The 13,801-nt window shown below is 43.1% G+C and overlaps 1 protein-coding gene across 6 annotated transcripts in view; it reads left to right on the forward strand.

The window, feature by feature from the left end:
- Positions 1-13,801, forward strand: part of Usp4 (ubiquitin specific peptidase 4) — a 47,189-nt gene that overhangs the window by 21,562 nt on the left and 11,826 nt on the right. For 5 of the 6 annotated variants that reach the window (XM_017803204.2, XM_017803202.2, XM_008853189.3 and 2 more), the window contains 6 exons: positions 1,835-1,993; positions 3,611-3,835; positions 4,858-4,941; positions 5,524-5,618; positions 10,905-11,096; positions 11,892-11,980. In XM_017803204.2, coding sequence (XP_017658693.1) covers positions 1,835-1,993; positions 3,611-3,835; positions 4,858-4,941; positions 5,524-5,618; positions 10,905-11,096; positions 11,892-11,980 — 844 coding nt within the window. Of the gene's footprint in view, positions 1-1,834; positions 2,077-3,610; positions 3,836-4,857; positions 4,942-5,523; positions 5,619-10,904; positions 11,097-11,891; positions 11,981-13,801 lie in introns of those variants that run through there. The other variant, XR_003847058.1, reaches the window with a different exon arrangement.

Genomic DNA, 13,801 nt, shown 5'->3' on the forward strand with positions numbered 1-13,801 from the left:
GATGGTAAATTGTGTGGGCTCTGGAACAACTTGAGCTTTCTCTCATCTAAATGGTTTTCCTTCTTGGGGATGGATGCTGAAATCTTATTTTCCCCCATAACTGCTGGGGTTCAAGGAGTCTTTAGGAAGCCCATGGAAATAAAAAAGATTTTTTTTGTTCAGAAAAAGGAAAGGCTCCAGACGTTGTGGTGCACACCGTTAGTCACTTGGGAGGCAGAGGCAGGCAGATCTCTGTGAGCTTGAAGCCAGCCTGGTCAACATAGGGAGTTTCATGCCAGCTGGGGCTACAGGGAGACCCTGTCTCAAAAAGAGGCGGGGATGGGGACTGGAGAGATGGCTCAGCAGTTTAAGAGGACTGACTGTTCTTGCAGAGGATCCAAGTTCAATTGCCAGCACTCACAGGGTAGCTAACAACCATCTGTAACTCCAGTTCCAGGGGATCTGACATCCTCTTCTGACTTCTGCTGGCATTGCGTGACACTTGCAGGCAATACACTCAGACACATAAAATAAAAATAAAAAATATTTTTTTACAAAAGCAACCAAAAAGGAAAAGAAAATAGCATCTTATGGGGACCGGAGAGATGGCTCAGTGGTTAAGAATACTTGCTGTTCTTTCAAAGGACCTGGGTTTGATTCCCATCACCCACATGGCAGCTAACAACTGTCTGTAACTTCAGTTCCAGGGGGTCCAGTGCTGCCTTCTGGCCTCTGTAGGCATTGCATGCACATGATGCATTTACGTATGTAGGCAAAATACTCAGACATACGTAAAAGTAAAAAATATTTTTTTAAAGAAAATAGCACCTTAGCTCAATGAGAAAATCTCAAGCAGTTTGTTAATATTGAAGATTCTCTTTCATCCTTAGTCATATTCATTCCTGAGAAATATAAGTAAATTATTATTTCTATACTAAGTCATAAAAAAATACTAGAATTGACAAGGGCTGGAGAACTGGTTCAATTGTTAAAAGCACTGACTGTTCTTTCAGAGGACCCGGTTCAAGTCCCAGCACCCTCATGGCAGCTAACAACTGTCTTTTAACTTTAGTTCCAGGAGGACTGAGACTCTTTTCTGACCTCCATGGGCATTGCATGACATGGGTGCACTTACATACATGCAGGCAATATACTCATAAACATATAATAATCTCACAGTTAATAGCTGAAGTATTAGACAACACAGATATAGAATAGTGTTTATCCACTATTAGGATGCACCATAGGCTCTGGGAAGGCTTAATATGCCCCTCCCTGGAGTTTCTGATTGAGTCTGGGGTGGGATCTTAGAATTGTTTTTGATAAGCTCCCAGATGATACTGCTGCTGCTGCTGGCTGGGGTCTACACTTCAAGGACCTCTGGTAAGTAGTACTAAATATTCAGATCTAAGGATATGAAGGCGTTTTTTTTGTAAATGAGTCCTATAGTTGCTGCAGGTATCATTTCTAATGTTTTAGAGTTTAATACTCTTGCCAAAGAAGGACATTGGAGTAGGATTCACATCTGTACTTAGATGTGTCAACCCAGACTTTCTCCTTTCCTTCTTAGGATAATGAACCAGATTTCAGGACCTGTGGTTGTCCTGGTTCTCTGACCTGAGCTTTGTAAACTCTTGGGGGGTCCCATTGGCCTCTTCATGGCTGTTTGGGATTTAGTTGACCAATCTGCTTAGGTGTGGTTCCTCATGTCCCATTTGACCTTACAAAGCTATTGTTGATGACCACTACTCTGACTTCACTGGTTTTTGTGTGTTTTGTTTTTTGGTTTTTTTTTTAACTTTTTTTTCTGCACTACTACTTTATTATACTTCTGATGTAGTTGCTTTTGTTGTAGACCCAAGTGGGGCGTTTTGCCCCTCAGTTTTCTGGCTACCAGCAACAAGACTCTCAGGAGCTGTTAGCCTTTATTCTAGATGGATTACATGAAGACCTGAACCGGGTAAAGAAGAAGCCCTACTTGGAGCCAAAGGATGCCAATGGGCGGCCAGATGCGGTATGATATTGAAGCTGTCTGCACAATATTCCAAAGAGGCTTCCTTCTATTGACAGCATGGGGACAGTCTTCTGGTTGTTGGGGTTAGTGCGAGAGTGCGAGTTGCTTTTCACTATTGCTCATGGCAGAGATGTGAACAGAGATGAATTCCAGGTCAAAAAGGAGCTAGCTCTAGTTGCCTTTTTTCTTTGTTTGCCAGTACTCCAGATCAAACCCAGGGCCTTTTCTTGGTAGACAAGCAGTCTACTACTGAGCTACACTCCCAGCCCATCTGTAGTTACTCCTGACACTTCCTTCTGGGTTTCTTCAAGTTACTCAGCTTGCTTAGTATTTCATTGGCAAGCCATGAACTGAGATGCTCTGAAAATTGTTAGGTGCTGATACTATACCCCTTAGCATTAATACTGCTCTCATTATAACCCATATGGTATTTATTTATGGTACTGGTGGTAACCTAGGTTTTAGTCATACTAGGCAAGTGCTATACCATTGGACTGTATTTCTAGCCATACTTTTATTATTTTAGTTTGAGGTACAATCACTAAATTGCCCCAACTGGTCTTCAACTCTATCTCTAACCTAGGCAGACCTTGAACTTGGGATCTTCTGCATGAGCCTTACAAGTAGCTGGATTACAGGCCTGTGCCACCAGATCCAGTCTGTTTTGGGACAGCATCTCACTGTGTAGTCCAGGCTGGCATCAAGCTTGATAGATAGTGTAGAGTGGCCTGGGACTTGTGATCCTCTTGTCTCTGAAGTGCTAAAGTCACAGGGATGAGCCACTAAACATCATTCTCTCTGTGATATCTAAATATTTAGCTATTAACATTAAATTTAGGGTATATATGCTTTTTTGTCTTCATTTTTTTTCTGGTATGTGAAAGGGATTTGCTTTTTTTTTTTTTTTTTTTTTTTTTGAGACAGGGTCTCCTTGTAGCCCCAGCTGTCCTGGAACTCACTATGTAGACCAGGCTAGCTTTGAACTCACAAAGATCTGCCTGCCTCTGCCTCCCAAATGCTGGGATTAAAGGCGTGTGCCACCACGCCCGGCATGGGATTTGCTATTTGAGATATCCTGTTGCATTGAAATTGGTATGAATGTTTTAAAATAGCACATTTAGCCAGGCATGGTGGTGCACGCCTTTAGTCCCAGCACTTGGGAGGCAAAGGCAGGTGGATCTTTGTGAGTTCAAGGCCAGCCTGGTCTACATAGTGAATTCTAGGCCAGCTGGAGCTACAGGGAGACCCTGTCTCAAAAAATAAAAGATCAAAAAAATAATAAAATAGCACATTTTAAAGGACGAACCATGAGTTAACTGAAATGTACCATAGATTAAAAACCTCTAAGGGAGGTAGGATACACATATGGCATAGTCTCTGCCTGGTTGGGTCTCTGTGCCCATGGTGCTATCAAAGTCCCTTAATTTCTGTTGACATTTTAGTAAGCATGATTGTGGAATAGAGCTGGCCTTGGTGTATGTATAGTATACTGAAAACTCTTGCCTGTGCCTTTGCCATCCTTCCAATCCACCTCAGTGTTTGTTACGAATTATTGATTCAGGGAAAAAGAACTGAGATGTTGAGAATGTCCTACTTAACCCTTCTTCTTTCATCTAGGTAGTAGCGAAGGAAGCTTGGGAAAATCACAAGCTGAGGAATGATTCTGTGATTGTGGACACTTTCCATGGCCTCTTCAAGTCTACTCTGGTTTGCCCAGAATGTGCTAAAGTTTCAGTGACCTTTGACCCATTTTGCTATCTAACGCTCCCACTGCCTTTGAAGAAGGATCGAGTTATGGATGTCTTCCTGGTTCCTGCCAACCCTCACTACAGACCTACTCAGGTAACAGAATCCTCACCTTCATGCCTTACCTTGCTGAGTGGACTCCACTGTCTAGCGGGACTGTTTTCATCTGCTGCACGGGAAAGTCCCTTGACTGTCCCCCTTGGGCTGTGTGTGCACCCTTGGCCTCTCTCAGACCTTTGTGTAATCCTATCACTCAGGACCTGTTGTAAAGGTCTTTGGGGCTTCTCTCACTTTTTCCTTCATGCTCCATTCGTGCAAGTATAGTAACATGCTTAACCTGCTAAATGGTCCTTGTGTCTGAATGTTGGGGAACATGCAGTAGAGTTTCCTTAGGTTTGTCCTTAAATCAGTCAAGAGAACAAGCCAGAACTGGAGGCCAGATGAAAGGCATTGATCAGTGGGTCTTCATGTCCAGTTCTGCTGGTGGCTCATAATGTGATATATTGCTTAGTCTTCTTGGCTTTGATTTTTTTTTTTTTAAAGATTTATTTTTATTTATGGTTAAGAATGGTTTCCTGCATATATGCAAGTGTACCACATGCATGCAGTCTACATGAAGGTATCGAATCTGCTGGAATTTGAGTTACAGACAGTTGAGCTGCCATGTGTGTGCTGAGAACTGACCCCTGGTCCTCTGCAATAGCAGCAGGGTCTTATTGTGTTCATGGCTGACCTTGAACTCGAAGAAATCCAGCTGCCTCTGCCTCCTGAGTGCTGGGATTAAAGGTGTAAGCCAATAGGCCTGGCCTGGTTTATTTATTTCTAAAGAAAGGTGATACATAGGGCCAGGTGTCAGTTTGTATGGTTTTACCGATTCTTTAAAGGAAATAATGACCTAATCCAGTGAAGGATAATCAAAAGCAGGATTTGGGAAGAAAAGAGATGTTGCAGCAGTGTTTACACCAAAGACTTGCTTCTCGTCTCTGTTGCTGTGCTGTTGACTCAACTGGGCCATGCACAGCCTCTGAAAGCGCCCCCGTCATGATGTGTGCTCCTCTCAGGTTGTTTCCTACCTCTTTTGGAGGACTTATGTCATCTTGACTATTTCTCCCTTGCAGTACCGCGTGACTGTGCCGTTGATGGGGGCCATTTCTGACCTGTGTGAGGCGCTCTCCAAGCTGTCTGGCATTGCTGTAGAAAACGTAAGGCCGGGGAGTGATCAGTTGCACTTAAGACTGTTAAGTCACTTTATGGTCCTTTGGAGTTTACCTTCAACATTTTAGCCACTTTGGGGGTGATTATTATTGGCCAGCACAAATGTGATCATTGGTTCGTGTCTTGGATACTACATACTCCTGGCCTTGCTCACCATGCATGCAGTAGCTGAGATTATTCCTTCCAGCTTTGGAAACTACCATCTTTCCTCCATTGGAATCATGCCACCCATTGTCAGAGGACTAGGGTTAGAGTTTTGCTCCCAGCTTTTCTGCTGTGGGGTGTGTGGAAAATTTGGCCTTTGGGAAAGCCTCAGAGGCTTCTAGACCAGTTTCTGGTCTCACTCACTTTTTACCATTCCTACCACTTGAGGGCAGATGTTTCTAACATAGGCAGTGCTGGGGATAGCTGTGCTGTTCCCCTTCAGATTCTGGCCCTGAGCTTTAGGAATAATCACGTGATGACTTCTTTGGAGGCAACATGCCAGCAGCGCATTTCTTTAGGGTTCTAGTCAGTGAGTAGGTATGTTATGAGCCATCCTATAATCTTCCTGTACTGTTGATTCTTAGATGGTGGTCACTGATGTGTATAATCACCGGTTCCACAAAATTTTCCAAATGGATGAAGGTTTAAGTCACATCATGCCTCGGGATGACATTTTTGTGTGAGTACTTAGTTTTTGGTACAGGATCAGAGGAAACGTAGAGGCTTTGCCTTGTTTGTGCTTCCAGAAGTGGGGACATTGGTGCCCATGTACTTTAATTCTAACACCTTACTTCTTCCAGCCAACCACTGCTCCAGGAAGCTTCACTGCTGCATATATGTATGCTCTTTCTACCTCTTACTCAGAAACTTGCATCTGCTCAGGAAGGCTTTTTTTTTTTTTTGAGGGGGGAGACAGGGTCTCCCTATAGCCCCAGCTGTCATACTGGAACTTTCTCTGTAGACCAGGCTGGCCTTGAACTCACAGAGATTTGCCTGCCTCTGCTTCCCAAGTGCTGAGACTAATAACGGCATGCACCATGCCAGCAGAAAGGTTCTCTTATGTATGTGTGTGTAGGTTAGAGGACAAGTTTTGAAAGTTGTCTTCTCCCATCACGTGGGTTCCTGGGATTGAATTCTGGTTGTTAGGGATTGAATTCTGGTTGTTAGGCTTGTTGGCAAATGCCTTTACCTCCTGACTCATCTCAATGGCCTGCAAAGTTCTTAGGATTTTTTAAAAATTTAATTATCTGTACTGTGGGTTGTACTTGGGATTTCCTCACATGCTAGGCAAACACTCTACTACTGAACTCCAGCCCCTTTAAACTTTTTTTGAGACAGGGTCTTATGTAGCCTTGACTGGCCTGGAAGTCCCTGTGTAGAACAGACTGGCCTAGAACTCACAGAGATCTGTCTGTCTCTGCCTCCTGAGTGTTGGGATTAAAGACTAGAGCTGTCATGCCCACCTCCTTTTTAAAATTTTAGAAAAAAATCTAAGTTGCCTAGGCTGGTCTTTAACTCATTCTGTACTCAAGCAGGTTTAGAACTTATGATCATTCTGCCTCTGTCTGCATTCCAAGTACCTAACTCAGCAATTCTTAGGATTTTGGTTTGGGGTAAGGAATGTAAAACATTGTATTTTTGGGCCCATCACTTCTAGTGCTTCTAGATCACGTTAAAAGGAATCATACCCTCCCTCTACCAAGATCCAGTCCTCGTTCTGTTTGTATTTGCATGTGCCCTCTCTCTACTCACAGCAGTCTTCATGACAAGTGGAAAGCACACAGGCTGACTGCACTGGAGACAAGAACATGGAAAAGATAGCTTTTGTACCCTCCTTTTTTCTTTTTTTTAACATTTATTTATGCATTTATTTTTAATTTTTAAAAATTTTATGTGTATGTGTGTATTGCCTGCATGTATGTAAGTGCATCCATGTTGTGGAATGCCCACAGAGACAGAAGAGGTTGTCGGATCCCCTGGAACTGGAGTTAGGGACAGTTGTTAGCTGCCATGTTGGGTGCTGGGATTCGAACCCTGGTCTTCTGCAAGAACAGCCAGTGCACATAAAGGGCCAGTCTTTGGAGAAATAAATTCTTTTGAAGATGAGCTGATTTAAAAGTGGCAAGGTGGGCTGGAGAGTTGGCTTAGAGGTTAAGAGCACTGACTGCTCTTGCAGGTGACCCAGGTTCAATTCCCATCACCCACATAGTGGCTTACAGCTGTCCATACTCCAGTTCCAGGGGAATCCAACTCCCTTTTCTGATCTCTACAGGCATTGCACAACATAGGTACATGCAGGCAATACATTGAAACATATAAAAATGATAAAATATGGCCGGGTATGGTGTCGCATGCCTTTAATCCCAGCACTCGGGAGGCAGAGACAGGTGGATCTCTGAGTTCGAGACCAGCCTGGTCTACATGGTGAGTTCAGGACAGCTGGGGCTACAGGGAGATCCTGTCTCAAAAAAAAAAACAAAAAAAAGCCGGGCGTGGTGGCGCACACCTTTAATCCCAGCACTCGGGAGGCAGAGACAGGAGGACTTCTGAGTTCTAGTCCAGCGTGGTCTACATGGTGAGTTCAGGACGGCTGGTGCTACATGGAGATCCTGTCTAAAAAAAAAAAACAAAAAAAAGCCGGGCGTGGTGGCGCACACCTTTAATCCCAGCACTCAGGAGGCAGAGGCAGGCAGATCTCTGTGAGTTCAAGGCCAGCCTGGTCTACATAGTGAGTTCCAGGACAGCTGGGGCTATAGAGAGACCCTGTCTCAAAAAGACCCCCCAAAAAAGAAAAGAAATTTAAAAGGGGCAAGGGTAGAGGAAGGGTGGCAGAAAGGTAGTGTCAAGTTAGCTTAGTGGTAAGGAAGCTTCCCATGCAAGCTGGATATCCTGAGTTTGATCTCCGGAAGCCACATGGTAGAAGGAAAGAACCAACTCCACAAAGTTGTCATATTATCTCCATACACACACCATAATACATAGGTACACACACACAGTAAGTATGTGTTTTATATATGATGGGGGTGCTTGGGAAATGGTTCATTTGATAAAGTGCTTGTACACAAGCATGAGGACCTATACAAGATGAATTGTCTTATGAAAATAGTAACTTAAATTTTTGTTTGTTTTTTGAGCCAGGGTCTCCCTGTAGCCCCAGCTGGCCTGAAACTTTCTATATAGACCAGATTGGCCTCAGTTCCACAGAGATCCACCTCTGCCTCTGACTGCAGGGATTAAAGGTTACCATGCCAGCTAACTTCTACCTTTACTTTTCACCACAACCTTGCAAGGTGAAAAATCCCACTGAGTAGGCAGACCTGAAAGTTAGGATGCCTCACTAGGTCATTCCAAACTAGAAAGGGACAGCAGTGAACCTGGAACCTGTGCCGTCCTTTCTCAAGGCCCAGCTCCTAACTATTACTAACTGCAGAATCTTTCATTAGAACATACCTGATAAGTTCTTATTAGAAATTCCTCCTGCAGGGGCCAGTGAGATGACTCAGGAGGTAAAGGTACTTGCTGCCAAGTCCGAGGACCTGAATTCAATCCCTAGAACCCACATGGTAGACAAAGAGAACCAGCTCCCTGAAGTTATCCTCTTGAGTTCCGTACATGTGCATACACACACACACACACACACACACACACACACACACACAGAGGAATAAATGTTTTTAAACTCTCCTATGTGAATTGTAGTGAGGACTGTTTGCCAGGCATTAGGGAAGAGGAGTACATGTGCATTTTTCAGAAGTTGAATCAGTTTGTATATTCTGTAGGAAGAGAGAGAGACTCTAGTCGCCAGTGTAGTCAGTTTGCTAGTCAGTTCCAGGGTAACAGAGGTTACTTCTAAGTTGCCCCAGTCCCGTGTATTTACTACTTAAGACACAGATTTCAAAAACATTGCTTTGTATTTAGTAGTGTCTTTGGTTTTCTCTGAATTTTTTAAAAAATGGATATGACCAGGCATTTTCAGGGTTTTTTTTTGTTTTGTTTTTTTTAAATTTCTTTTGCTGGGCATGGTGGCGCATACTTTTAATCCCAGCACTTGAGAGGCAGAGGCAGGCAGATCTCTGTGAGTTTGAGGTCAGCTTGTATTAGTGAGTTCGAAGATACTGTGATCTTGTCTCTTCCCTGTACCCACCCTCCCAAAAAAAAGATGTTTTTTAACAAAGCTGTCAAACAGTTGGTTTTATAAGTTTCTCCATTTGATCAGTGTTTGGCTAATACTCTAGTTATATAGTTATATATCCTTATATAATATCTCATTTTACTGAAGAGCATAACACCAAAAATGCAGGGGTTTTTTGTTTCTTTTTTATTTTTATTTTGTCTTTTTGAGAAAGAGTCTCCCTGTAGCTCCACCTGTCCTAGAACTCACTATGTTTACTAGGCTGGCCTTGAACTCACAGAGAAGGCATGCGCCACCACACTTGGCTCAAAAATGCAGTTTTAAAAGGTGTATTCCTGGGGGCTAGAGAGATGCTCAGCATTTGAGAGCACTTAGCCTCTCTTGCAGAAGATGTGGGTTCAGTTCCCAAGACCCACATGTTGGCTAACAACCAACTGTAACTTCAATTTCAGGGACCAACGCCCTCTTCTGAGTTCCTCGGGCATTGCACAGCACAAGGGCACTTAACATATATGCAGGCAATACACTCATACACATAAAATTAAATAAAAATGATAATCTATTTAAAATTTTATTATTTTTATTATATGTGTATGAGTGTATTGTCTGCATGTAGGTAAGTGCACCCATGTCATGCAGTGCCTGCAGAGGTCAGAAGAGGCTGTCAGATCCCCTGGGACTGGAGTTACGGGCAGTTGTTAGCTGCCATGTGGGTGCTGGGATTCGAACCCAGGTCTTCTGCAAGAACAACCAGTGTTCTTAACCGCTGAGCCATCTCTCCAACCCCAAATAAGCTATTTTAAAAAATAAAAGTTTTGCTCCTTAGCAAGGCATCCCAGCAATATGTGGCACACACATAAAATTCTAGCACCCAGGAGACTATGGCAGGACAATTGGAAAATTGAAGCCAGCCTGAACTACATAGTAAAATTATGTTGATATGTCTCAATGTAATAATTAGCCAGATACAGTAAATTTAGATCAATGATCCCAGCAGTTGGAAGACTGAGGCAGGAGGAGTTCAAGGGCAGCCTGGCCTATGTAGTAGGTTCTAGGACACTATGAGATACATAATAAGCCCCTGTCTCAAAAGAAAAAACAACAACAACAAAAAAAAACACCTGCAGGCACACGCCTTTAATCCGAGCACTTGGGAGGCAGAGGCAGGCGGGTATCTTGGAGTTCAACACCAGGCTGGTCTACATAGTGACTCCAGGAAAGCTGGGGCTACAGAGAGACCCGGTCTCAAAAATACCAAAAAAAAAAAAAAAACCAAAAACCAACAAAACAAACCTGCAACTACAAAACAAAAGGGTAAAGGGAGATGACCTGGGGATATAGTACATTTGATAGAGTGTTTCCCTACTGTGTGTGAAGCCCTGGGTTTGATTCTTAGCACCAAATAAACCAGGTATGGTACTGCATGCCTGTAATCTCAGTATTTAGGAGGTAGAGATAGGAAGATTAGAAGTAATTAATTTGAGTCCTTTGCTGACTAAAGATGAACTAGGTAGATGAGCTAGCTCCCTAAGGTGGTCCAGATGATAGCTCTCTGTTGTAGAGTGTCAGATAGTGGCCCAGAGTTTAAATCCTTTTTGAGGTAAGAAGCATTACAGCCCAGAGTCTAGGTTGTGTAGGTTAACATTGTGTTGACAGTGATCCTTTGTGGAGATTGCTGACCCAATCTCTGTAATTACCTTGGAAATAACCTAGCTCCCTTTTCTGCTAAAGGATGCTCTGTTCTTATTGTCCTGGTTCTTGCCACCATGCAGTTCATATCTCTGTTGCTGGCAGTGATCTGCTGCTAAAAATACTTCTTGTGTACTCATGCAGGTATGAGGTGTGCAGCACTTCAGTGGACGGCTCAGAATGCATCACTCTTCCAGTCTACTTCAGAGAGAGAAAGTCCTGGCCATCAAGTACTTCTTCTGGGGCAGTGCTGTATGGACAGCCACTTCTAATTTCTGTCCCCAAGCACAAGCTAACCCTTGAATCTTTGTACCAGGCCGTTTGTGATCGTATCAGGTTGGTGCCAGAAATGCAGTTTGGTTGTTCTGAGGTTAATGGACCAGCAACAATAGTGACAATCCTTCCTTGTGGTTTCTGTGTTGATCCCACGTACTCACCTCTATGAAAAGTGGAGTCATGCCAGCCCCTGGGAGGGATAGGGTAAGGGCTATTGAAATGGAGTGACTAGTATGTCCAAGTACCATGACCCAGGGTTTGTTCAAGCCTCTGTTCCCCAGAATCGTATCAGTTACCTGTTAGGAAGTACTTTAATGGCATTTTGTAGTTGAATATTTTTTCTGGAGTATTCCACTGTTGTTCTAAAGCTGGTAATCAGCATTACTGAGATACACTTTTTTAAACAATAGCTGGGGCTGGGATGGTAACTCAGTTGGTTGAGTGCTTGCCTAACATGCACAGAGTCTTATGTTCAATGCCCACCACCCTATAAACCAGGCATAGTGGTGCTTGCCTATAGTATTAAGCACTAGAGAGGTGGAGGCAAGTAGATTAGGAGTTCAAGATAACTCTGCTAATAGCAAGTTTGGGACTACCCTGGGATATATGAGACCCTGTTTCAACAACAACAACAACAAATAGTGTCCATGACATTCTAAGAAGAAGAAACAGACTTTCTTGGCATCTTCATATGATCTCTTAGGGTTCCTCTTCATTTCTTAAGCCATTAAATTATTTTAAGCAGCTTCATTTACATAAATTTTTTTGTAAATAGCTGAGTGTATATGTTATGTACTGTTTCATAGCTGCTTAGTGCAGTTCAGTGTTGATACTAATAATCTTTTGTTTTTAAAGCCGCTATATAAAACAGCCTTTGCCAGACGAGTTTCTCAGCTCGCCCTTGGAGCCTGGGGCCTGCAATGGCTCCAGGGGCAGCTATGAAGGTGAGCACTGCCAGGGCCTGGGCTGTGGGACTGTGATGGCATTAGCCCTCCTCATCTCCCTCTTCTTTCAAGGTGTTAAACTCATGGGAGGCTTTGAGTCTGGGTTGATGTGGGGGTCTGTCATTCACCGTTGTCAACCTTTGTACTTTGTAGAATCTTCTTCGATTCTTACTGATACAGGTTGAGTTTCATCTCATGCTCACTGAACCTAGAGGGACTGGGTTATTTGGTCAGAGTTACGAAGTAGAGTAAAGCTTTGTTCGTTTGGTTTTGCAGTAGTACTAGGGGTCAGACCCAGGGCCTTGCACATAGGAGACAAGTACTGTCACCGACCACTGAGCTACAGTCCCCAGGCCACCAGAGTCAGGATTTGAACTCTTTTTAGCATTGTCTGTTGGTACTTCCCAGCATGTTCTGTACACACAATCCACCCTAGCTGGTGATCCTTTAGTCCCCCAGGAGGAGAGATGTCCTGACCAGTTAACCAGAAGATTGAGACAGGCTATTCTGGCCATTTCTATCTCCCCAGAAAGCCACAGTCAGCAGGAAAGAGGGAAGTCACAGTTAGGAAATCAGTACAGTGGGCTCATTGTAAAACCCAAAGTTATCCCTTGCTGTGGCCTATGCTAATGAATCCATCTTTACCAGGGAGCCATGTCTGTTCTGTAGTATAGTTGTTACTGTTATTTTAGAAACTTGGGTGGTTCTCTGACTTTATTCCTATAAGAAGAAATGACCTCCAAATTCTTCCTTGGTTTGTATTTTATTTTATTTTTTTGTTTTGTTTTTTGTTTGTTCAGATAGGGCCTCACTATGTACCCTGGCCGGACTGGAAGATCCACCTGCCTCTGCCTCCCAAGTGCTCGACTTAAAGGTGTGCACTACCATACCTGGCCTATCTTCTTAAAATTTTGATTTGTTTGCGGTCACGTATGGAAGGAAGTCAGAGGACAACTTTGTGTAGTTGTTTCTCTCCTTCCACCTTTATGCAGGTCCTAGGGATGAAACTCAGGGCATCAGGCTCGTATAGCAAACATATTTATCTGCTGAACTATCTTGCCAGCCACTTAGCTGCTTTTTTTTTTTTTGTTTTTGAGACATTCTAGCCAGGCTTGCCTGGAACTCACTGTATCCCAAGTTTCCTTTGACTCCTGATCCTCCTCCTTTTCACTTCCCAAGTGTTAGGATTATAGACTTTGAAATTTGCCTTTAACTTCTATATCTTACCAGACTGTTTTCTTAAATGTTGAGTATCTCCTTTTAGTCCTTTTCTCTTGGAACTGAATGATGAAGTCAGGAGTAGACTGTTTTGGGGCTGGAGAGATGGCTCAGCGGTTAAGAATGCTTGCTGTTCTTCCAGAAGACAAGGGTCGATTCTCAGCATTCACATGGCAGTTAACAACTGTCCATAACTGCAGTTTCAGGGGATCCAGAGCCCTCTTCTGGCCTCTGCTGTCTTTTCATATCACAGGTGCACTTAAATGCAGGCAATATACTCAATGCACATAAAATAAAAATAATTTAAAAAAAATTTTTTTTTTTTAAAAAGAATAGACTGTTGTGAGGAAATGCTTCCAAGAGATTCATTTAAGTTCTCTGTTTCCTCAGCATTGAGTAGCATGCCCACCTTACCTGTGTTGTCTGCCCCTTGGCAAAGATCACATGTGAACTCAAGTGCTTAATAAATGTAGAGGTGTACAAGTGTAGATGTACCTTATCATACACAACAAAATATGGAAGGAAACATTACAGTTCAGTAATAAATAAACATTTATAATGTGTTATTTGCTATTTTTGCTGTTGTTTTGAGACAGGGTCTCA

Source organism: Nannospalax galili, unplaced genomic scaffold (genome assembly GCF_000622305.1).
Source record: "Nannospalax galili isolate Female #2095 unplaced genomic scaffold, S.galili_v1.0 scaffold786, whole genome shotgun sequence".
Lineage (NCBI taxonomy): Eukaryota > Metazoa > Chordata > Mammalia > Rodentia > Spalacidae > Nannospalax > Nannospalax galili.